The sequence below is a fragment of the Pantherophis guttatus genome, chromosome 3, assembly GCF_059756535.1.
Source record: "Pantherophis guttatus breed Tessera chromosome 3, ASM5975653v1, whole genome shotgun sequence".
NCBI lineage: Eukaryota > Metazoa > Chordata > Lepidosauria > Squamata > Colubridae > Pantherophis > Pantherophis guttatus.
The window spans coordinates 173,288,308-173,312,580 of NC_142065.1; the positions used below are offsets into that span (position 1 = coordinate 173,288,308).

The following is a 24,273-nucleotide window of genomic DNA, read 5'->3' on the forward strand; positions in this document are numbered from 1 at the left end:
TACAAACGACCCCGATTCTCCTGAGTCCTTCCCTCCCTCCTCCAATACAGTCTTCCTATAAAGAGAAGGGCAGCGTGACGAGCTCCGAGCAGGAGATGGGCTCGCGGCCGAGGGTAGGAGAAACTTAACCGTTTCGCCTAAGCCGCGGCGCGTCCTATCTTGAGACAAGCCTTCCGCCGACATTTAAAGCGGTGCGTGAACTTTTAGCGCCTTGCGAAAAACTGTGGTAGGCACCACGGGGGGGTGGTGGTGGAGGAGGAGCAAAAAGAGAAGCGAGAAAAGAATTTCTTTTCCTCTCGTGAGGTGAGGTGACGGGGGGGGGAGAGGGGGAGGAGAACTCGGGTGCTCTCTCCGCTCCTTTGTTGTTCGGGTGATTCATTCGATCTCTTCCTCTTTGGCACCTCTCGACACCAAGCCAACTGGCGGCCAGTTGGTTGGCAGAGCGAGGAAGCGGCAGAAGAGGAGGAGGAGGAGAAGGAGGCGGCGGCGGCGGAGCCTCCAACTTGTTTATCCCTTTTATAGTCCCAGCAAACGCTCGGACCAAAGGGAGGCCGCCTCGTTAAAGAGCCGGAGGCGGCGAGGAGCAGCCGGGTAGCATGAAAACGACCGTCGCCCTTCTTCCGCCCTCAGCCCCGAGCTCTTGCCCTTTTTTTTTTTTAAACGCTCAGAGACGAAGACTCAGATACGGCGGGGCTCGAACTGCTTCCCGTGAGGAACGGCAGACGCTCCCCCCCCCACCCCCCTCAGCTGCACACTTTCTCAGAGTCCCGGACCCTGGGGGGTGGAGTGGGGGGGTGGGTTGAACCAAAGAAGAAAGGGGGGGAGGGAGGGAAGTGCCAGGGGCTCCGAGGGCGGAAGAAGGGTTTTCCCCCGGAGCTTTCAACGGCCTTTAGAGAACTAACCTAGCCAGCCAGGTCGTTTGGAGCCTTCGAGGCCGCCTCGAGCACCCATTGCTGTTCTTTTTCTGTCAGCGTCTCTTCTCCCCCCCCCCCTCAATCCGACTCACCTTCCACACGTCCTTTGCGTCCCGAAGTGGACTGAAGCTTTGAGAGCCTATCAGAGCGGAAACCAACCAGTTTTAAGAAAGAAAAGAGAGAAAGAGGCGTCTCGGGCTCCGAGTCAGAGAAGACGTTGCCCACTGAATGCGTATATATGTCTGTGTGTCGTGGGGGGAGGGGAGGAGAAGGAAGGTTCTCCTCGCCGTCAGCCTCGTCCCGCCGGCCGCGGCCGCTGATCCTGACTGTTTGTGTTGGCCTGAACGACGCCAGGAAGGAGAGGGGGGGGAGAGGGGGAGGGGAGAAGCCAAACAGCTGAGAGGATGTAAACACTGGGGCACGTGACCCTATCTCTGGGAGGGAGGCGGAGTCGATCTATCCTTCCTTCGGACTGGACGCCTGGTTGTTGCGTCGGCTCTGCAAGCGGAGAGACTCCGCCCCGCAACTCCACGACCAATGAAGATACAAGAGTGTTGCGTCAAAAAAAAAAAAGATAACGTCAATAAAGCAGCCAATAGCAGTTGGAGATTTTTAGGCTTTGTGTTTTTTACTTAGTCTGTCAAAGAGCAGCTCTTCGGACGAAGATAGGGAGCGATAACTTGTGAATGGAATCTCTTTGTTTGGCAAATAGAAAATGTGATGCAATAGGCATTATTAAATTTAGCTTTAAGTAACCTAGTATCACAAAAAATGTAAGAGCTCATTTTATGCTTATTTAATGTTATGATCTAAAAAAAAATAGAGAAGATTTTATTTGCTTTATTATTTTTGCTTTTGCTTACCAGGATCATACCAGGTTCCCCTAAAATCTCTTCCCATGAGTGTAGATTCACATACTTATTTTATGCTAGATAGTGTGCCGCATTTTCCTGCTTGGTCTTATGCTTTCAAGAACAAAAATATAGTTAAAGGGATCTTAAAAAGATGCTTCTCCCTGATTCATCATCAATTGCATGTTAGTAAAGCTGCCATTAAAAGCATATGAGCGGAGAACATTTTTAAACTTGTCAGATTTTCCTAGAGCCGTGATGGTGAACCTATGGCACGGGTGCCACAGGTGGCACACGGAGCCATATCAGTGGGAACGCGAGCGTTGCTGTAGCTCAGCTCCAGTGCGCATGTGTGCGCCAGCCAGCTGATTTTTGAGCCTTTTGGTCCTACCAGAAGTTGGGAAATGGGCTTTTTCTGGCCTCCGGAGGGCTTCCAGGGGAGTGGGGAAGGCCGTTTTTGCCCTTTCCAGGCTCCTAGAAAACCTCTGGAGCCTGGGGAGAGTGAAAAACAGGGCTACCAGGCCCACTGTGCCATCATGTGCTAAAAGTGGGAGGGCGCATGCGCAGGAGTGGGGAACATTGAATTATGGGTGTGGGCACACATGTGGGCGACCTCACCGCGCTCCCCCCGCTTTTGGCACATGACGGCAAAAAGGTTAGCCATCATTGTCCTAGAGGTTAAATAGCTATGATTTACTTGTTTCATACTTAACCTCATTTAAATCCATCATATATCACTTTTTTTTTTTTTGCAAAATATTTTTTATTTTTTCCAACATAGTGAAAACAATGACTTGGGACCATTTTTCACATTCATGAGGGTTGCAGCATCTCCATGATCATGTCATCAAAATTCAGACGTTGGACATGTCCTGGGGTTATGTGATCACCTTTTGTGACCTGACAAAGTCAATGGGGAAGCTAGATTCACTCAACAACTGTGTTACTACCTTAACAGCTGCACTGACTCTTTAACAATTATGGCAAGAAAGATCGTAAAATGGGGCAAAACTCACTTAACTGCTTGGCAATGGAAATTTTGGGCTCAATTATGGTTGCAAGTCCAGGATTACCTTTGTATATCTGCATATATATGTTCAAACAGGTGTCCTTTTGTGCAGAACTTTCTCAGAAATAGGGTAAAAGTAGGGTTTGCTTATAGGTGTTTGTCATATGCAGATATCAGAAACTGAGGAAGGTTTTGGAAAAGCTTGAAATTCTACACAATATTGGCTACATTGTAGGAGAAGAGTTATATATAGTTTATAGTAACAAAAACTCTGACTTTTACCTTTTATTAAAAAGCATAAGATTGTTTCAAAACCATACATGTAGGTAATTTTCCTTTAGACAGGTAACTAACAGAAATAGGCAGTGGTACCTAAAGAAGTATAAGAAAAGAACACTGATCATTATGACTGATAAAGAATATTTGTAGCTCAGGTTTGAAATGAGGGGTCCTTGGTGCTCTATGAATCTGGGGTTGTTGTTTTTTTTTTTGTAGACTATTCATTACCTCAACTAGGTAACATCATATGACCCATATTTCATTGGGTAATGTCTCATCTGCAAGAAAACAACCAAGCTCACACAGCACCAAGGACCCTTTCTTATGACTGAATTAAGTCACTTGCTTCTGCTTGCATAATCTTATTTTACCATTTAAAATAATAATATTAATATATTAGAGAAATATTTTTGGAAGTTACAGTAGCATGAGTAAATTTAGGAATTGACCTCTTCAAGGAACTTGAATAAACTTTAAACATTTAGGAATAAACTCTTCAAGGAACTTGAATAAATTCTAGTATGTACATCATTGTAATCTATCTTGCATATATTTAGGGCAATAGCATGCCATCTTTTAGCATTGTTGCTTATATTCCTGAGACATCATTTAAGGATCTAAATATGAATGGATAATGAGTAGCTGAAAGAATGTTTTGTATTTAAGACCAGTTTATTAATGAGGCAGGCTTCTGCAAAGTTTTCATTCAAATGCATTTGTGTATTAAGATCAGCCTTCAGAAGATTGCATTTTATATGCAAGGCAGTGGGAAGTTACCATAAACCCATTTATAGTATTTGTGTGTCTAATGCTGGGTTGTTTTTGAACGATTCTATCCCATCAGGAGTAAACTCTACTGTTCTCACATTTCCTAAATTTTAACATACAAACTGTCTTATTTGTTTCATTAGAGAAAAATGGAAAATTAAAGAATTTTTGTGATGCTAATGTGTCTTCATTAAAGGTGAATGGTAAAGTCTTGGTTTTCATTTGAGACTCTAATACAGAATCAGCAGCTATGGTTACTTCTGATGAATTAACTTAGGTAAAGGGTTGAGACCTTACAGGTGGTTCAACTATTTTACTAAGTTATTGGTACCGTAGTAATGGGATCTAATCTATATTAAATGATTGGCTTTATATTTATACTAATTAATGCAAAAAAATTAATAGAATTACAGTATGAAGGGGTTAATTCAATCACATAGTACAAAAAAAATTACAGTAATCTAATATATGATCTGTTAAATTTGTGATCATTTTTGACAATTTTGTATGCTTCTATGTTCCTGAAATATTGTGAAAGCTATGCTATTTTTCGGTTCTAAGCCCCACTAGCTTCTTTACTGTATCTCAATGAGAAAATATACCCCAATTTAAGCATTAATGTTCCAATACAACTGCTTTTAAATGTAAATAAATATATCAGGAAACCCAGATTTATACATCATACATTAAATAACCAAACTTGCTTTCTCCTTTTCTGAAGCTGAAATGTTCTGTTTTAATTATGCAATATAGTAAACCTTTGGTGGCTTTATATCTTCAAAAACAGAGCAAAGATGTGGGACTTTAACTCCTTCCTCTTTCACTTACAGAATTTATAATATGAAAACAAGGATGGGGTGGAGAATCCAGCATTCTGTTGAAGCAGAATTAAGAAAAGTGTGAGTAAAATACTTACCCTAGCCAAATCTGCTCAAGAAAATGATGGATTTATTTATTTTTAATTTGGAGCTATGGTCAATTGAGTATGATTGGTTCAAATCCACTCAACTGTGAAGTTCATTGTGTGACTTTTGAACAGTCTACAGTTCTCACACTATATTACCTCATACAGATTTAGTGTAGATAAAATAAGGAGTGGCCTGCCATGAAAGCAACCATACTTGAGCAACAACAAGAAATCTCTAAATAGATTAATTATATAAAGAATCTTTCTTCATCTCTTGTGAGAGAAATCCTAATGAAGAGGTTATATATTAAAGTTTGCTTTCAATTCTGTGTTTGCTAGCTGAGATTGCAGAGAGAGAGAGAGAAGACAGTGATATACTGTATTAACTAACAGTGAATATTAGTTTGGATTGGCTCTATTTTTGAACCTTTGGGGACATAATTTTTCAAGTTTTTTTTTAATGTAATATGGAAGGTGACCAAGAACAAGATGTACATTGATAGAGGAATTCAACTTAGTTAAATGGGAGACCATTTGCTTGGAAACATCAGATTCCAGTTTGAAAGTACAACTGGGCTCAGCTTTTACTTAGAATGTCGGCTGGTGAGATCAGACTTTGCTATGGCAATATATGTCTTAGACACAATTTGAATGGATTATTGTTGGGTACTAACACATGTATTGTTGCATAAATTGAATTTATCCATGAAAGGTTATTCTATAAGCTATGTGGCTGGGCCAAATGAGACATGATGCTAATTGAATGCATGATTTTAAAAATCTTTGCAGATTTTATTATGTGGCTTATGGGAAAAAAGTATCATAATTTTGAAACAAGGTTAGTGTCATCTGCCTGAAACACAAGTCATTGTTTTGACCCTTGCTCAAGATTTGGGGTGGGTGTGGATTCAGGTTTAAGAATTGGATAATGAAGTTGAACTTTCAAACAGCTTTCATGTTCAGCTTTGAAACAATTTCACAGCCTGTGCAAATAGGTTATTCACTGTCACGCATTATAGAAAGCTCTCACAACTAAAGATAATGATGCCTAGAAAAAAATGTCACATTTGGAGTTGGACCTGCCCTTAAAAGGCAAGGAACTTTGGTAATTGACTGATTTTTAGCAGGACTATGTAAATTCAGGTAAAAAACTCTCTGTTAGCTATTTCTATAATAGTTCTATGAAATAGCTTCTAATGGTGAACCTATGGCACGCGTGCCACAGGTGGCACGTGAAGTCATATCTGTGGGCACGCGAGCATTGCCCTAGCTCAGCTCCAGCGCACATGTGCGCACCATCCAGCTTATTTTTGGGCCTTCCGGACCCACCGGAAGTCCGGAAACTTGCCGTTTCCAGCCTCGGGGGGGGGGCTGGGAAAGGCCGTTTTCGCCCTCCCCAGGTTCCTAGAAAGTCTCTGGAGCCTGGGAGGGCAAAAAACGGGCCTACCGGGCCCACCGTGCCATCACGTGCCAAAAGTAGGTGGAGCACGGGGGGGTCACGTGTGCATGGACGGGGGTGGGGCGCATTGAATTATGGGTGTGGGCACGCGCGCACGTGACTCCCCCACACTCCCTCCGCTTTTGGCATGCAACGGCAAAAAGGTTAGCCATCACTGAAATAGCCTTTGGATGTACTATATATAATGTTAAAATAAAAAAAATAAGTTTTCCTAAATTTCCTAATCTGATATGTGCTTAAATTATTCATTCCTTAAATTCATATTACAGGAATCATGATTCATTTTGTGTTCTCTTTATCTCAGCCTATGATACAATGCAATCCTGTTTATAACAAACTTTCATTTCTGGTATCTAATAGAGTTAGTTGTTCTGGATGAAATTTAAATGAATGATTTATGTCTTCCAGTTGCCACAACAGTTATTTCATATACTAGCTAATTCTTACGATGGAACTCTCAGTAAATTAAATCTAGTAGCTAGAATTTTGTTTGGGTTTCAGAGATTTTATCTGGGAAAAAAAAATCTAAAGAACACAGAGACTACATTAGTATTTGAAATGACTTTTAAATACACATTTGATTCAGTGCCTCACCATAGCAAGCATCTTGCTCAAAATATCATTTGTCTTACATTCGGTGCTGCAGAGATGATTCTGGGAGTGACATGTATTGTCATTTATAGCCATAGCAGAGACTTATATACCGCTTCACAGTGCTTTACAGCCCTCTCTAAGCGGTTTACAGAGTCAGCATCTTGTCCCAAACAATCTGAGTCCTCATTTTACAGATCTTGGAAGGCTGAGTCAACCATGAGCCCGGTGAGAATTGAGTTGCTGAACTGCAGGCAGCTGGTAGTCAGCAGAATTAGCTTGCAGTACTGCATTCTAACCACTATGCCACGATAAACTCTGGAAACTGGCAAAAAAAAGTCAAAAATTGCAGTCATATAACTGTGAGATGCTCTAAATAGCCTCCCAGGTAAGCCAGTTGCCAATTGCCCAAAATGTGATCACGTGATGTGTGTGTTTGTGTCCATGTGCAGCCAATGTAACTTCAAAATTAGACCGTAAGTAGCTTTTGGTAGGTCTGTTGTAACTTCAAATGGTTGCTAAGCAACTGATCGTTTCATTTTTATATGTTAAAAGAGATGGGATACGTGTCAAATTGCAAATTAGATTTGGGATTTTTCTTCCAAAATACTTGGATGTAAAACTCAATTTCTTCTTCAATACAGGAATTCATTATTTTCTTACAGCAGTGAAATTTATATATAGCATATTTCCTTAGAGTTAAACTGGAATCAGTGGGACCTTAAAGTGAATGAGTCCAGGATTATAGCTCAAGTTATGATTTTCATCAGAGATTTCCCACTATACGAAATAGCTAACAGATTCATCGCTATTTTCCTTTAAATATTTTTCTAAATGGAAGGGCCATCTTAAATTCAATTCATTTGTATTATCAAATGAAATGATTTTTGATAGAAATCATTTGAAGATGGAGATTAGATTTGCATCGATCAGGATGGCTGAATTCACTGAAATCCAATCATCTGATATAGTAGCAAGGAAAGTACTAGTTAAAACTTATTACATGTTACATTAAAAAAGAGATCACTATTACTTATTAATATTGGTTGTGTTGCTAAGATAAAACAGAACTCTCCAAATTTAATGACATTAAATCATACCCACTCTCTAGCGAAATGAACTTTTGGTCCTGTTATCTAGTATATCATGAAATATTTCTGGGAGTTCTATGGTGACCTTTTAAAAGAACACTATTATAACTTTTGGACAATCTCCCTTTGCTTGAATTTGAATTATAGCTTATTAGAAGTGCCCCCTCCACCATTCCATAAAATTCAGAAAAAAAGTAACCCTTCTTTCCCCATCCCTCCCACAGGTAATGTACCTTCTCTTTCTCTGTACAATCCAATTTTAAACTCTGTTTAAGACTAAATGGTAAGTTTCCCCTAACTTTTTCTAATGGCAATATCTATGGTTTTATTTTCTATTATGGTATATTTTGCTTACTAATAAAAAGAGGAAATTTATATGTTATTTATTTGGTGGAAAGTAGTTTACAAATTTATTGAACTGTAAGTATAAAACTTAGAATAGGAAGATCATTTTATTGGTAGAAAACTGGTCAACATCTAGTTTTAATTACTGGTACTTACCACCTTTAATTACTAGTTCTCGTATAAAAGAAGAAATCCAAATATCTGGTGAAAGTTATTGAATCCAAGTAACCTCCAATCTCTTAATATTTCTACAAGAAATGGGAGAAAATGTAGCTGTTTATTCAGAAGCAAATAGCTTCTTCAGTTCATTAGAATGTGTACTCAAAAAAATTCATCCAAGTGCCCTCAAATTAAGGATAAACTATCAAGGACCAATTTGTGGATACTTTATCAAATGCTTGAATGGAATATGCTTTGTTGTTGGAATCAGGTGACAAATGGATACACAAATCCCTCCGCAAACTGACTGAGCAAGAGGAAGAGCAGGAATGAGGATAAAGGAAGGCAGCCTCGGTAACTCTGGAAGTCAGAAAAATGATTAAAGATGTTAACAGTGGCTATAGAAAATCTATGCATCCCTGTTAAAATGCCAGGTTTTTGAAATGTAAAAAACAACAAATCAAACCAAGATAAATCACTTCATAATTTTTTCCACCTTTAACCTATAAGATGTACAATTCAATAGAAAAACAAGCTGAAATCTTTTAGGGATAAAAAAAATAAAAATAAAAAACTTGCACTACTGTGCTTGCATAAGTTTTTTCACCCTTAAGCTAATACTTTGTTAACATACTTTTTTATTTTAGGACAGCATTCAGTCTTTCGAGGTAGGAGCCTATCAACATGGCACATCCTTCCTTGGGAATATTTGTCCACTCTTCCTTGCAAAACAAGTCCAAATCTGTTAGATTGTGAGGGCAGTGATAATGTGCACAGCCTTCTTCAGCTCACCCAGAGATTTTCAATTGGATTTAAGTCCGGGCTCTGGCTGGGGCATTCCAAAACTTTGATTTTCCTCTGATGAAGCTATTCTTTTGTTGATTTGGGACAACTCTTTGAGTTGTTGTCATGTTGAAAGGTGAAATTCCTCTTCATTTTCAGCATTTTAGCAGAGGCTTGAAGGTTTTGTGCCAAAATTGACTGATATTTGGAACTGTTCATAATTCCTTCCACTTCGACTAAAGCCTCAGTTCCAACTGAAGAAAAGCAACCCCAAAGCATAATGCTGCCACCACAATACTGCCCTGTAGGTATGGTGTACTTTTAGTAATGCACAATGTTGTCTTTGCGCCAAAACACACTTTTTGGAATTATGGCCAAAAAGTTCTATCTTGCTACCCTAGCCCACAGCCCAGACATACGAAGAATACAGGAGACTGTGTCACATGTAGTACACAACCACTACTTGCCAGAAATTTCTGCAACTTCTTTAATTGTAGGCCTCTTATCAGCCCCTTGGTCCAGTTTTTTTATTTTATTTTAATTTTTTCTCTTAAAGATGATACAGACCACTCATTACGTCCAATTTATTCATACAATGTTGACTTCACACTTTCTAGGCCATTTTATGTATGCTACAACTTTGATTGGACTCTGTAGACCTCTGGCTCTGGATCCTTAAACTCTTGGCTTCTAGTCATATTGGCAACACCAACATTGTATCCTGACTATCAGACAGGGTCTCTTTTGTGGTTCAAGTGATGAAATGTGCATTGTGAAGTAATGAAAATGCTATTTTGGCCTCTGCAACCTAAGTTACTTAAATATTCCTGCTGCCAGGTTGATAGCACAAAATAGTGAGATTTGTGTCAGTAATTTTGATAGGAATGCCTGTAATTGTCAGAGAGAATTAATGACTCATGAAGAAAATAAATCTCTTTTGTTTGCTTCGTCATTTTCCTTAGTTTCTGATTACAAATAGGTTACTCTGGCACAAGCAACACTAAAAATCTCATCAGCTTCTTTTATTTGTTGGAGTGAAGAACACCGGTTCATTATTACGATGCTCTATCTGGTATTATAATCAGACTTTCACCAGGGAAAAAAGATTGTGCAGTTATTTCAGAAGCACTTTTTCCTATACTGTAATCTAAGTTTTGCATTTGCTCTATTCAGTTGGGAAGTATTGTTAGCCATAGCATTAATTTATATTAGCTATGACAGACATACTCTGAATTTTATTTTCTAAGTATAAAAAATGTTTTTAAAAAGGAATGAGAAAAAATAAATTTTCCATACATACATCGTTGTGCAGATAATTTCATCTTATAGCATCTCACTAAATCAATTACTAAGTTAAATACTGTTTTTCTTTGGGTTTTTTTTTATTTTTTAATGTTTATCCTTATTTAGATATGATTAAATGCTGTTTTGTCAGGAATCTCATTTAATGCATAATGATCCTGCAATTAAAAGTAAGTAAATTTATACTGCTTACATGTGTGTATAGTCCTTCCTCTTCTCTGAAAGACTGTAATGATGAAAACCATTTTTCACCTCTGTTTTCATCTACATACGTTTCTTTGTGGGTGAAAGGGAAACTATTTTGGGAATGGTCATTGACTAGTTTCCATACATCTCTAGATTAGATATGGTCATACGACAGAACCTGAATTGGACGAGGATCAACATGGAAAGAATGGGACAGATATGTGTAAATTCAGTCCATTTTGATTATGAAACCATGAATTGTTGGTGTTGGTTTGTTTTCATCATGTTGTTCTGCATTATTAAAAAGTCCTCCTAATGTTTATGTAGAACAGTGTTTCTCAGCCTTGGCAACTTTAAGATGTGTGGACTTCAGCACCCAGCATGCTGACTGGGAAATTCTGGAAGTCCACACATCTTAAATGTGCCAAGGTTGAGAAATACAGATATAAACTTTGTGCTGGTTATAGTGAAGGATAAAGATGATACAGCACAAAAACATGAAAAGGAGTGTTTAATGTCTGATATATCTCTTCTTAACTCAAATTGTCTTAACACTACCTATCTACATATCCTTTACCATTGTCCAACTCTTCCTAAAATTTTGTTTGAAATTTGTATGGGTATTCCAACCCATAATTTACCACAATTTATCATCTGAGAGGTCGCTTAAAAGAAATACATTAAAGGAGCATATCTATACTTATTCCTACAAAATCTAACACTCCTCATTTCTTCCAAATTTCATCTGATAGAAGATAAGTTACATACATTTCTGCCTTTTTTCTGTAAGAATCTAACTCTGTTTCTTTTCCCCCCAGACTTTATTTGGACCTCGATGGTCATATCAAATTGCTTCTAGGATGACCCAGTCCATTAAGTATGTAGATGAAAATGTCAGCCAGTACAGCATCTACAAAAAAAGTTCTGTTTCTCTGAAAGAGGTATTTAAAAATATCAACCTGCATATAGATGGGCTGAGAAGGGCTAAGGAAAAAATAATAATTTTCCCTGTAATTAAACAAATAAACAAGCCCAAGTCATAGAGCAGACATATTTCAATATTTTTTAATGTGTGATGAATTTTATCCAATAAGGATCAAATTTGCTCTCATACAAGAGGGTCCAACATCCCAGAAACATTTCAGAAATACACACTAGAAGCTTAAGTAAGGAAGGTGTAGTAAACTACTAATAGCCTGAATTGATGGGTGATTTTTAATAGCAGGAAAATTTGGTCATGTTACCTTGTCCTTCTGGTTTAAATATCATCTAGCAGCTATTCAAAATCTTTTCTTTGATCTTGGGCATAACACTAGAAGTTAGGTAACATTTAGAGGAGGGACGCACTTCTGTAGAAAGCAAGTCATATATCTGTTGGCATGAGAGTTCCTAGGAGTATTTTAAAAAAGCATCGTGCAACATGTGGAATTTTTAAAAATGCCAAATAACTTGGGGAAGCTGTTCCAGTATCAGTTTTTATTTCCTACCATACACCAAATGTACAGCACAGAACACAGTTTTGTTGCTTTGATGTAAGAAATATTAACTGTATGAAGAAACAGTATACAAACTACCCAAAAATTAAAAAAAAAAAATGCATACATCATTGTCCTTTACAAAAGGTCTAATTTACAGGATAGCTCATCAAAGCAAATTAACCCAGAAAAAGGAAAGGAAAAAAAGAAAAGAAAGAAAGAATGGGAAGACAGAGGAAGGGAAGAATCACAGCTCACATTACAGAACATCAAATACAAAGAAGGCAAATAAATATGGAGGTACATCTTGAGCAAAAATCCAAACACAGATAAATTAACTGAAAGCCATAGTAAATAATAATAGATTAAAAAGAGATTGCTTAATTTAATTTAAATAAAATATAGAATTACTTTCTTAAAATATTTAGTACATTACTTCTTACTTTTTGTCATGGGTGAATGCCTTTGTATGCCTTAAACTGGCGTCAGCAAATGTCTTATAACAAACAAACCAACCAACAAGTACAATAATTTAATAGCAATTTGGTGTTCTAATTTATATTAGCACATACTGTAGCTTTGTCAAATTGTTTTCTTTAAAAAATAAGCACAGCTTCTAAGAACATACACCTCTCCTGTCTAAACTAAGGTCTGAGGGCCAAGCCAGTCCCTCCACGCACAAACAGCAAGCCCACCTAATGCCAAAGAGCAATCACAGCATATGAAAATTGGAGAATGACCGAGAGGCAGTCTATGGATAGGAACACTACGTGTATGAATGAAGACTCTGAGCAGGGTCATACCCAGTTGAGATAAAATGTTGGCAAATAAAACTAATCATGGGCATTGTAGCACCGAAAAAATAAAGCCGATGCTGTAGCCATTATACATTTTCCACTGAGGCACATATGCACATGAGATATGTACGGATGGGTAAAGGCAGTTCAGCTGGTGGCTTGTATTTTCTTTTTTAAAAAATTAATGTTAACTTTCTGGAAGGGGGAAAATTATTATTATCATCCAACATCCCTAAAATAGATGTTGGATCTTTGTTCAGAGCAATTACAAAACAGGAACTGAACAGAGGTTATAAAAGGGCTCACCTTGAACAAATGTGAACGTGTTTCTAAATGAGGGCTTACAGACTGCAACATTTGAAGACCTCCCTTGCCATCATCAGTGGAAACTGAAACTTGCTGTCACCTCATTCAAAGTTATAGAAGACTCCAGTATGTACACTAATCATTTCTGGATGTTGTCTGTTTTCTTCGGTGTAAAAATCAGTTTTCTCAACTAAGCCACTCCTAAGATTTACTACCAGTTGATGTTGACTGGTAGTTAACATCAACTGATTCATTGAGCTGAATAATAAGTAGTGTTTAATGTCCTTGCTTTGTGGTATGTACAAAATCATCAACTTGGGAAGCACTTTTCCAATATGAAATTATATTGATAGTGGTAAACAGAAAAAATGTTTTTCCCCCCAGCTTCTGTACTTCGAACCTATCTTATTTGAACGATTAAACAGTTTAATCTTCCTTCATGAATGAGCATGAAATTGGGGCAATGAGAAAGTATCCTTCATCAATCCAGTCTTTCCCTGAATGGTTTCAAACAATTGTTTCATGTAGGCTAAGGCTGCAGCTGGATCCAGTGGTTTGCTGATTGCTTTATTTCATTATTGCTACAAAAATTCTTGAACTCTTACTGCATGCTGTGCTCAAGGCGATTAGCCACTAGAGGGCACCATCCACCTTGGTATCACTGGGTCTTTGCCTCTCATGCTATTTGCAAACCCATTTCTTATTTCATAAAAAAAAATTGTTATAAAAAGCAGGATGTGGTGAAAATAAACTAGAATCACAGTTCTGTTACTTTGTTTCTTTCATAGTATTTTTTTTTCTTCCTGTACAAACCCAGCACATTATTTAATTTACACTATAACTTTCAGTCTATTTAAAATCCCATTGGAAAATAAATTAACAAACACATTTGTAAAAATATGGTAGGCTGCAAGAAATGCTGTTAAACAATCTTTTCTTTAAAAAAAATCCATACAACTCTTTGATTGAAAATAAATTAAAAATAAATGTAAAAAAATAGTTACACACACTTTGTACATTCACTTTACAAAAATGAAACAAGTGCAAAACGACAATGGCAACAAAAAGGATTTGTACAGAAATAAATATGTTTGATGATCTAACTCATTGCTGTTAATACAATAGTCTGTTATGTTTAATGTCCTTTTTATGTCAGCTGGAAAAAAATAGTGCAATGTTGTAATTAAAAATGCAGCACAGCAACCAATATTTCTAAGCAGTCCAGGTGCTTTTCATGGATTCATCTGGAATTTGCAGCTGCTGAGACCTTCTTGTTCCAGCAGTTCTTCCATCCTACACATGAATACCCTTCACTGCTTGCTTGATACTTTCCAGCAGAGCCTTGCAATCTGGGGAATAGTCCCTTTCCAGATTGCTGTACATATCTGTGAGCGTATTCACGTATGCTTCAAAATTCTGCTCGCTGATTGGGCCCTAAATAAAGGCAAAGGCATGACACAAAACAAAGAAATCAAAGATCAGTGGGATGTTAGCAAGAGAGAGATTTTTTATCTGTGGACTGCAGACCTGAATCTGGCTGAGATGCATGGGAACTGAGTTTTTAAAATCTAAGTCAGAACTTTTTTTTTTTCTTGTGAAAGCAATCCGTTGGAATCATGTTAAATGGACACCCCTTTTCTCTCTGCCTATCCCTCTTTCTGTAAGTGCATTCACTTGTAATGCTAGTATACTTGCCATATTACAAACAAGTAAAAGGCTTGTCTATACCATCTGCCTTGGATGTCCCAGCAAGTTGTGGCAGGCAGATATATGTAATTCTTCATCATCTGTGGCTGCTACTTGAACATCACAAGAACATCTGTGAAGATATCACTTTTTTGGGTCTTAAAACAACAGGCATATGGAGGCTTGATTGAGTTGCGATATGATTCAAGGCAGAGGCAAGTGATTTTATTTTTTTTTTTGCCCAGGGACTCTGTTTGTGTCTGAGTATGTCTGTTTAAATCTTTGAACATACATGGGTGATGTGATGATACCATGAGTGGTTCTTGTGTGGGTTACCCTTACAGTATTTATCTACTTCCCTGTTTCAACATGTGGCCCTTGGCCATAGATATTGTGGCCATAGAACAATGGGGAGCCTTTTCCCTTTTTGCCAACTGATCACTGTCATCTGGTTTGCAGCAGAAGTGGAATTTTATTTCCCTGCTGCCATTAATGGAAGGGGACCAAGTAACTTGGTCTATATTGGTCCCCTGCTCATGGGGCTGACAGGGACCAGATGCTGGTTTCCCATTGGTAATGTTGGCAAATAAAAGCAGTACACCGTATGCCATTGGCAAAGTCACTGTATGTGTATAGGTTCAACCTTTGGATTTGATATTAGAAAAGAAAATCATTATCCATCTTCATGTTAGCTGTGTAAGATAGTACAGGTAGTCTTCGACTTGCAACAGTTCATTTAGTGACCGTTCAAAGTTACAGCATCACTGAGAAAAGTGACTCGTGACCGTTTTTCACATTTACAACCGTTGCAGCATCCGATTGGTCACATGATGAGAATTTGGCTGCTTTGCAGCTGCAATTTATGAAGGTTGCACTGTCCCGGAGTCATGTGATCTGTTTTTGCGACCTTCTGACAAGCAAAGTCAATGGGGAAGTCAGATTCACTTAACAACTGTGTTACTAATTTAACAACTGCAGTGATTCACAGAAAGGTCATAAAATGGGGCAAAACTCAAGTAACAAATGTTTCATTTAGCAACATACATTTTGGGATCAAATGGGATTGTAGTTGTAAGTTGGGAACTACCTGTATATCTCTTATCTCTCTACAAGATGACTTGTCCCACTCCAAAAATATTATTCTTTTCTGTTTAAAGAATTGTCATTATTCTATCTGGAATTGCTAATACAGATTTTTCCATAATTTTATAGTGGGATTAATAGAATAGAATAGAATTGTTTATTAGCCAAATGTGATTAAACACACAAGGAATTTATTCATAAGCTCTCAATGTACCGTGTTTTCCCCAAAATAAGACCCTGTCTTATATTTTTTTGAACCCCAAAATAAGTGCTTGGCCTTATTTTCGGGGATGTCTTATTACTTTGGGGTGCGTGGAGCAAGATGGGGCTCCTCTTGCCGTCTTACCTGATTTCCAGCTTTGTCTCCCTAACCCTAACTAGAGGAAATGGCGGGAACCACCTGTGCATACATTTATTTTTTGGGGGGCGGGTATTTTGGGCGGGCTTATTTTAGTGCATGCGCTCAAAAGCCCGATTTGGCTTATTATCAGGGGATGTCTTATTTTAGGGGAAACGGTACATACAACAATAGTGATAATGGATTCTGCATCATAATTTTCTGTTTGACAGCTCTGCAAGATGCTATCGTATACTTCTCTATTCTTCGACTCTTAGAGAAAGTGCAGAATTCTTAGTCACAAACATACTGTACCATTTGTGGAAGTTGAATGTCGGCAAGACTGGATATGAGAGCTTGGCTTAAGCCAGCTAGTTCCTTCAATAGGCTCTCATTATTCTGCTCTATCAGTTTATTCTCTTCTTCTATGGTTTTCAGATTGCTCTCCATTGATGTGATCTGAATCCATAAATAAAAATGAGAGATGGCAGAATGAATATTTAGGCTCTTGATATAAAGCTACAACTACTTGCTCAGAACTTGCTCTGAAAGACCAAGCAGAGGAGATGCAACCTTGAGGCTCACAAAACTGTGTTAACAATATTCCTCAGAAAAATGGCTAATTTTAGCAACACATTATTGTTTTTGAAAAAGTGTAGAGAAATGGAATTTGTTTGCTGCTTGCTTCCATTTTCCCTTCCCAACACTTCCACCCAGCTCCAACTTGTGGAAAGTTGCCTGTCTCCACTCTAAACAGCAGCAGAAAGCCTTTAGGATGAAAAGAACAAGTATTTGTTTCCTTGCTTGTTTTGTGTGAGTTCACAGGTGGATGAAAGGCCCCAATTTGACAAAATAGGAGAAGGCTTAGCGGTTGGTTAAAAACGCCTGGTTAAAAAAAGAATGTTGCCGTTGGGCATACAGAAAAAGAAGCAAACAGACTGCTGTTTACATTGCTGATTTTTTTCCCCTTGCAGCATCCCTGCTGACTCACTACAATAATAACAGCCTTGGTATTCGCACTAGAGCTAGATAAGGCAATGCTGTAGGATGACTGAGATTATAACATTTCTGAATGTAAAAATAAAAGAAACAGGATAGAAAAAAAAGATGGACCCTCTTTGACAAGAAAGGCTAACAAAAATATCATTTTGAATGAATGATCCATCACAGTAAATAATCCTAGATTAGGAGCACCAATAAAACCTATACATTCTTTAAAAAAACAAATATTTCAGATGATACAGTATGAGTCAAGTGAGAGCTAAGCAAAGACAGATCTGTCCATTTTGTGTGGACTCCACTGGCCATCACAATAAGCTGCAAACTTTCCATGAGTTTCTCATCACTTTGAAATTCTCACCACTGTTTGCATGCTGCTATGGTGCCAGATTTATGAGTGCAATTATAGGACTGCACATTATGCATTACAAGCAAATCTATATTTAGGAAATATGCAGTATATAGTTAGCATTCCAAAGTTAGAGATTTAGTCACTCCTTGTGAATGTGTTAACTATTCGTTACAATGGAAACTTCTGATAACTCTCCTGTGCTCAGGAAGAAAAGAAGGCATTCCATAAGAGAAGAGCTCTTGAAAATTGCCTACAGATTCTTTCTTACCATATTTCACTGGTAAAGGAGGCTCAGCAAGCAGATTCCATTTAGAATTAGTGGTCTGCAGATAATCAGGCACAAGCCAGATAGGATTTTAAAGGTTACAAACATTTGTCTTTAAGCCAGAAATAAACCTATGATATTAGTCTTATAATGACAGCATGCTGCATTGTGCATTGATTGCAATTTCTTGATGGTTGTGAATGTGGCCACGCGTGTGGTTATAGGAGCGACATGGTGTTCCCATGTAACACCTCTCCTGCGCAAGCTGCACTGGCTCCCAGTGGTCTTCCAGGTGCACTTCAAGGTCTTGGTTACCACCTTTAGAACGCTCCATGGCTTAGGACCTGGGTACTTACGAGACCGCCTTCTGCCACCAGTAGCCTCTCACCGGCCAGTACGTCCCATAGAGAGGGGCTCCTCAGGGTGCTGTCAGCCAAACAGTGTTGACTGGCAGCCCCCAGGGAGAGAGCCTTCTCTGTGGGGGCACCTGCCATCTGGAATGAGCTCCCCCGGAAATACGGAGGATCCCGGATTTACGCACTTTCCACCGTGCCCTCAAGACCTTTTTATTTCAACAGGCTGGCCTGGCCTAACCTCCTTTTAATTGTTAATTTTAAATTTGTTTTAAAACAATAGGGGTGTTTTAAATTGTTTGGGCCAAATTATTTAATGTGCTTTTATATTGTTTTTAAATTTTGTATTATGTATGTTTTATCTTTTGGCTGTTCACCACCCTGAGTCCTTCGGGAGTAGGGCGGTATATACATTCAAAATAAAGTAAAGTAAAGTAAACTGCTCATTACGTATCTATATACTATTTAAATTCTCATGCATGTAACCTTTAATTGGGCAAAATGGTTTACCATGGAGCAGAACTTTTTCACCTCAAATAGGCTAACTTATGGAATGTGTCAAAAATCCTGTGGAATTGAAATTTGGCAAATTTTATAAAACATTTTATAACATACAATTTTTATCATAAAGCATTTTATGACATCAAACAAAATGACACAAAACATTTCTTGCAGGCAACCTCTGATGTTTGACTGTGCTGTGTGCAGTTCAATGTGGGCTACTTTCAAGGCATCTCTCTCTGAATTTTTAAAGAACTTTTCCAATATGCAAGAAGCTCTGCCAGTGTTGAAGATATTGAGGAATCTGATAAGGAATGGGGTATCTCTGAAAGAAGGATCCAACAGGTCACAGACTGTTTAGTTGCATCCTAACATGATGAGGATATGACTTTAGCCACAGTCTTCTGCTCTAAGATTGGCCACAACTTACACAACAGTCATAGCTGGGCAAAGGACTCACTGGTCATAGCTTTTAACTTCTACTAGGAGATAAGAGTACAGGATTCTGAAATTGCTCACTAGCTTTTTCTAGGGAAATCCAGCTCCTTTCACAGCCTAAAGTTGGTTTTATTCTGGAATCACTCAGCTTCAGAAGTCACTGCTACAGTCTCCAGACCCTGGATTTATATTCCACCACATATTGATGATACCAACTCCAGGCTGATACTTAATCTCTTCCAGAGGCTTCATGTAAATGTTAAATAGAAAAGAAAGTTGATCTCTGTGGCATCCTGTTGAGGGGCTCAAACTATCTTTTGCCCCAACCCGTCTCAAACCATGCACTTAGGAAACAAACCAGCACAAAATAAACTCCTGACTTCTAAGCCTCACAGATGATCCAGAAGGATACTGTGGCTAACAGTATTCAAGACTGCTGAAAGTTGCAGAAGGACTAAGAGGATCATGTTCTCAGGTATCTAAACTTCAACCTTCATCAATAATGACCATTCTAATTTCTATCCTCTGCCCACCTGGATTGTGACTGAAAAGACTGCAGATAATCCTTCCTACAATCTACTTTAGAAGACAACTGGAATCCTAATAAAACCACCCTGCAGACTGCTGGTAACTCTCCAAATGCCATTCGGCAGCTAGTAGAATCTATTCTATGCTGGGATGGGCTGATCTAATTAGATTTATCTCCTTGCATAGATCAGTAAAGCCAGCCAATTCCATGGTCACTGAAAAGTGATCTGTCAATGACAATGGACTAGTTCTTATATCTACCACCACCAGATCATGCCTCAATTGCTCCAAAGTATAAACCAGGTTTCATATGTGGTCTCCTAAGCATTGGACTGTGATAACTTGGCACAAACCCACAGTTGTCATGAGCACTATGATATCTCAAGCTGTCTCAGAATATCACCCCCTCATGGATGGCTGTTTGAGATCATCTATACCAGGAGTGTCAAACTCGATTTTATTGAGGGCTGCATCAGGGTTGTGTTTGACCTGGGGGGGGCACTTGACCTGGGGGGTGGCCAAGGGGCATGGCCAGCTCAACATCACTCGTGTTGGGAGCACCTGTGGTGGCTCAAGTGCTCTGCCAGCAAAAATGGGCTCCTGAGCTCCGTTTTTGATTGCGACAGCTTCCGGCAACCCTCTGCCAGCAACAACAGAGCTCTGGAGGGCTGTGGGTGGCCCTTGTAAGCTCTGTTTTTGGATGCAATGGCCTTCTGCAACCATCTGCCAGTGAAAACGGAGCTTGTGAGGCCTACTGAGCTCCATTTTCACTGGCAGAGGCACTGTGGGCCGGTCTTCACTGTTTCCAGGGCAGCTCCGTGGGCCAGGTCTAAGCACCCCATGGGCTGGATCTGGCCTGTGGCCCTTGAGTTTGACACCCCTGATCTATACTATTAAGTATCTAAATCACCACCCATAGTGAGGAACATGTTTAAGCTCTTTTAATTTCTTTTTCCAGTCCTTTCTTTCTCTTTCATGCTTTTTCATAGCACATCATTTTAAAATACTTCACTTTTCTTCTTCCTTTCTTTCCAATAGATCTGGCAAACAAACATTCCTAGACTCAGCCTCAAGCAATATGAACCACTTGCCGTGTCAGGATAGTCAGCATTTTAAAACTCAGCTGGTAGTGCTCAGTGGCAGCCAAGGCCTTAGTGTGGGTCCAACCAGGAAGAGGCAGAACATGTGCCAACTGGCAAATAGCACACAGGGAAGTGTTCATGTGTTGTTCATGCTGTTACCATCTGTCACTATTGCCCCCTTTTCCTGTTCTTCTGAGGATGAGCTGCACACAGAGAATGTCTGTACTGACCTGGTCACCAGTATTCTTCTTTAGCAACGGCCTTCATTTTTCCCCCCATACCAAGCTAACTTTCTGAAGAGTAGGAGACTAGATCCTTTCAAGCACTAAAAGGGGTGGCTGGGGAAAAACATGTATTATTGCTATATTTCAGTGAAATAGTTACATTCTTACCTGTGTCTGGAGTTTCATCATGTCAGCTTCAATTTTAAGGTTGGATTCATTTAGTTCTTTAATTTCTTCATCCAAATGTCTGATTTCCTGTTCATTCTCTAAACCTGCATAAGATTTACCAGTTCAAATCAAGTATAAAATTTCTTCCTGAAAATATTCATATCTGTCTTTAGAAACACTGTGAAATTGAGGCTTAAATCGGTTAGATACCCACCCATTTAACTGGAATCAAAACTAGATATTAGCAATTTCATTCTACACTTATCAGAATCAATATAAAATTCTCCGTTGTGACATATCAAGGACCAGGAAGTTATGAAGGGTTTCAAAAGGCTCATGCATGTCCACTACATTTCTCAATATTTTCCTTATCTTCCTGCTTTACTACTGATTTAGATGCCTGTTGTTCAGGAAGTTTTATATGTAATGGGAACACAGTTTTGGTATGTAATCTATGCATCAATGTCAGCTATATTTATATATCAATTTCAGCTATGTGAAACAGGCCCAAACATTAAGCTATATGTGTTGTATTATATAGGAGTAGGGACTGCTGATCTTCTCTTGCATATCAGTAAAGTGATGAAGTGGTAAATATAAATTTATAATTAATGCAAATACATCTATGCACATGCATATTCATAAACTTCAATAGCTTTAAAAAGGGAATCCATGGTGGCTAATAAAAATGACTATATGTTACCTATATTCAATATCTACTGATGGAAGACAGAGAGCAAAGTGTATCACATAGATACTGAGGGAAAATAATACATAGTCAAACCTTTCGCAATAATACTATTATATTGCGCCACAACAGTTCTTATAATTATCAGTAAATGAATGGGTTGATACTATATTTATGCAATCTAATCTCCTTACCTCCATTTGCTTTCAACTTAACAGTCATTAGTTCTTCAGATATTTTGCCTTTTTTTAAGGCTTGTGCATTCAGGGGACATCCAGACAAACTAAAAAGAGTAGGAAAGGGGACCTATATGAAAGTTGAAACATATTTTGATTGCCACAACTCAGCTTCCAACTTCTTGTCAGTATAAATCCATTTTACTGTGCTTTCCATTATGCTCCATCCTTATAATAATGTCAATACAATAGCATTTGTTGTATATGATTTCCACTGACATGCCTACAATTGTCTATTCATTGTTCAGTTCTATTATGGCTGCACCTTGATAGCACTTGCTTCAAAGCACCAAATCTGATATTTTTGCATTACTGTTTTACTAATAGCCACACCAGCTACATTCATGCTAGAAAATCTATGACCTTAAAGTCACATTAGAAGATCAACAGGACAAATTATGCACAGTTTATGATGCCCATTCTTCAAAGGTCTATAAAATATTAGTTCAGTGATTTGATCCTAGGAATAATTTATTGTTATATAGCAGGGGTGGGCAATTGTGGCTCTTTTACAACCTGTGGACTTCAACGCCCAGAATTCTGGGAGTTGAAGTCCAGAGGTTGTAAAAGAGCCACAATTGCCCACCCCTGTTATATAGTATGCATAAGTATTCATTAAAGGTTCTAGCCCCGATCATCCCTGAAAGATGAGCTATTTAAAATGCATGCAAAATCAGTTGAATAGGATTGTCAAATAAACAAAACTCCATTGATTTATAGATATTTGCTGAGAGAACGGGAAAAGGGGGAATAAAAACAAAGGGATACCTTCTGTGGGTGACAAAAACATTATTAACGTGACCCAGCCCATTGCAGCCTGGCAAAGGGCAGTGTGGCAGCTCTTGCTTGTTCAACTTCCAGGGTAGTGAAGATCCATTGAGAGGACTTTCCTTCTGTCTCTTGGTAGCCATGGGACAACCTGAAGCTGTGCGATGGGAAGTGTATTTACCTGATACATGACCTTGGCCATCACAGCCGAGCACTGGACATCTGTAGGAGCACAGCAAAACTGATATTTGTCTAAAGATCTCTCTTTAGACAAATAAATTCAAATTAGCAAAACTGATATTTGTCTAAAGATCTCTCTTTAGACAAATAAATTCAAATTAGCAAAATAATATGCACGTCCAGGATTTTTAATCGAAAGCTCTTAGCATATTTGATCTCATAATTGACATAAGTCACCAGAGCTATAATGCGGATTGCTTTGGAGTGAGAGTTCTGTGTTAACCTACATTATATCTTGGCATTTTCTGTAAACTTATCTTTGTGTTAACCCACTCATTGCATTTAGTGAACAAGCCAAGGTTAGTCTAAAATATCCAATGATATTTCATCATAGAGACTTGATAGTTATTACATTTATCAGCGTCTGTAACTGCATGAATAGTTGCCAATCAAACTCAGGGTAGGAAAAAAATTGCTGAGATTATATTCAGGGAAAGGATTAGAAACGTTCCTGCATTACACCTTTTTGGCAATATTAGGAACGTTGGTGTTCACTGAAACCATAAAACTAGCTTTTGTAACTTTATTTAAATTTGTTATTATATATGCATGCTTATGTTAGTGAGATCAACTGGGGTGTGTTTTGTGATTTACCACAAACCTTTGGAAGCCTACTTACTTAAGTTCAGGATCTTCTTTCTCTTCCTTTGTAGGAGTCACTTTCAGACCACTTTTCCTGGCCCGAGGACAGCCAGACAAACTAAAGAAAAGTATGCAAAGCAGTTTATTTCTCTTTCTGAGTCCCAATGTTTTACTTTTGAATAAGTAAAGGGTCTGTACCTTCTGTGAGAGGCATAATTTCCTGTCACATGACCAGAGCCATCACATCCAGGGGTGGGGCACCTATCAAACAAAATACAGAGAAAAAGAAGAAATGTTTAAATAAATCCTATCTTATTAAATTGAGAACTTTAGCAAAAGTTTCAATTTTACTTTCTTGCTTTGCAATTTTACTACTTCATGGTGAAAATCCAGAAAATGCGAAAAAATATCTCTTATCTTTAACTTAAAGTTTGTATTATTTTTACTCTGTGAAAAAACTTTTATATGTATATTTAAAAATTCCTTCTCATCCCTATGAGTGGTACGTGTGTTTCTCAATC

General features: G+C 38.4%; 2 protein-coding genes and 2 long non-coding RNA genes across 12 annotated transcripts in view; 2 read left to right on the forward strand and 2 right to left on the reverse strand.

Moving 5' to 3' along the window:
* Positions 1 to 1,462, reverse strand: part of PCMTD1 (protein-L-isoaspartate (D-aspartate) O-methyltransferase domain containing 1) — a 43,422-nt gene extending 41,960 nt beyond the window's left edge. For 3 of the 6 annotated variants that reach the window (XM_034429759.2, XM_087890551.1, XM_087890552.1), the window contains exon 1: positions 1,007 to 1,407. The gene's annotated coding sequence lies outside the window, so the exon portion shown is untranslated. Of the gene's footprint in view, positions 1 to 1,006 lie in introns of all 6 variants that reach the window. The other 3 variants (XM_034429756.3, XM_087890550.1, XM_034429760.3) reach the window with 3 other exon arrangements.
* Positions 56 to 24,273, forward strand: part of LOC148114911 (uncharacterized) — a 63,189-nt gene continuing 38,971 nt past the window's right edge. The window contains exon 1 of the long non-coding RNA XR_015733373.1: positions 56 to 191. This is a non-coding gene — a long non-coding RNA (uncharacterized LOC148114911). The remainder of the gene's footprint in view (positions 192 to 24,273) is intronic.
* LOC117672783 (uncharacterized) lies at positions 249 to 10,087 on the forward strand. Its single transcript, XR_004593365.3, has 4 exons — positions 249 to 303; positions 4,652 to 4,720; positions 8,094 to 8,152; positions 8,645 to 10,087. It is a non-coding gene; the product is annotated as an uncharacterized LOC117672783 (long non-coding RNA).
* Positions 12,106 to 24,273, reverse strand: part of ST18 (ST18 C2H2C-type zinc finger transcription factor) — a 157,351-nt gene continuing 145,183 nt past the window's right edge. For 3 of the 4 annotated variants that reach the window (XM_034429755.3, XM_034429747.3, XM_034429751.2), the window contains 7 exons: positions 23,951 to 24,013; positions 23,790 to 23,870; positions 22,931 to 23,152; positions 22,121 to 22,209; positions 21,239 to 21,342; positions 16,644 to 16,787; positions 12,106 to 14,656 (listed from right to left, as the gene is read on the reverse strand). In XM_034429755.3, the coding sequence (XP_034285646.2) occupies positions 14,516 to 14,656; positions 16,644 to 16,787; positions 21,239 to 21,342; positions 22,121 to 22,209; positions 22,931 to 23,152; positions 23,790 to 23,870; positions 23,951 to 24,013 (844 nt within the window). In that variant the 3' untranslated portion in view covers positions 12,106 to 14,515. Of the gene's footprint in view, positions 14,657 to 16,643; positions 16,788 to 21,238; positions 21,343 to 22,120; positions 22,210 to 22,930; positions 23,153 to 23,789; positions 23,871 to 23,950; positions 24,014 to 24,273 lie in introns of those variants that run through there. The other variant, XR_004593361.3, reaches the window with a different exon arrangement.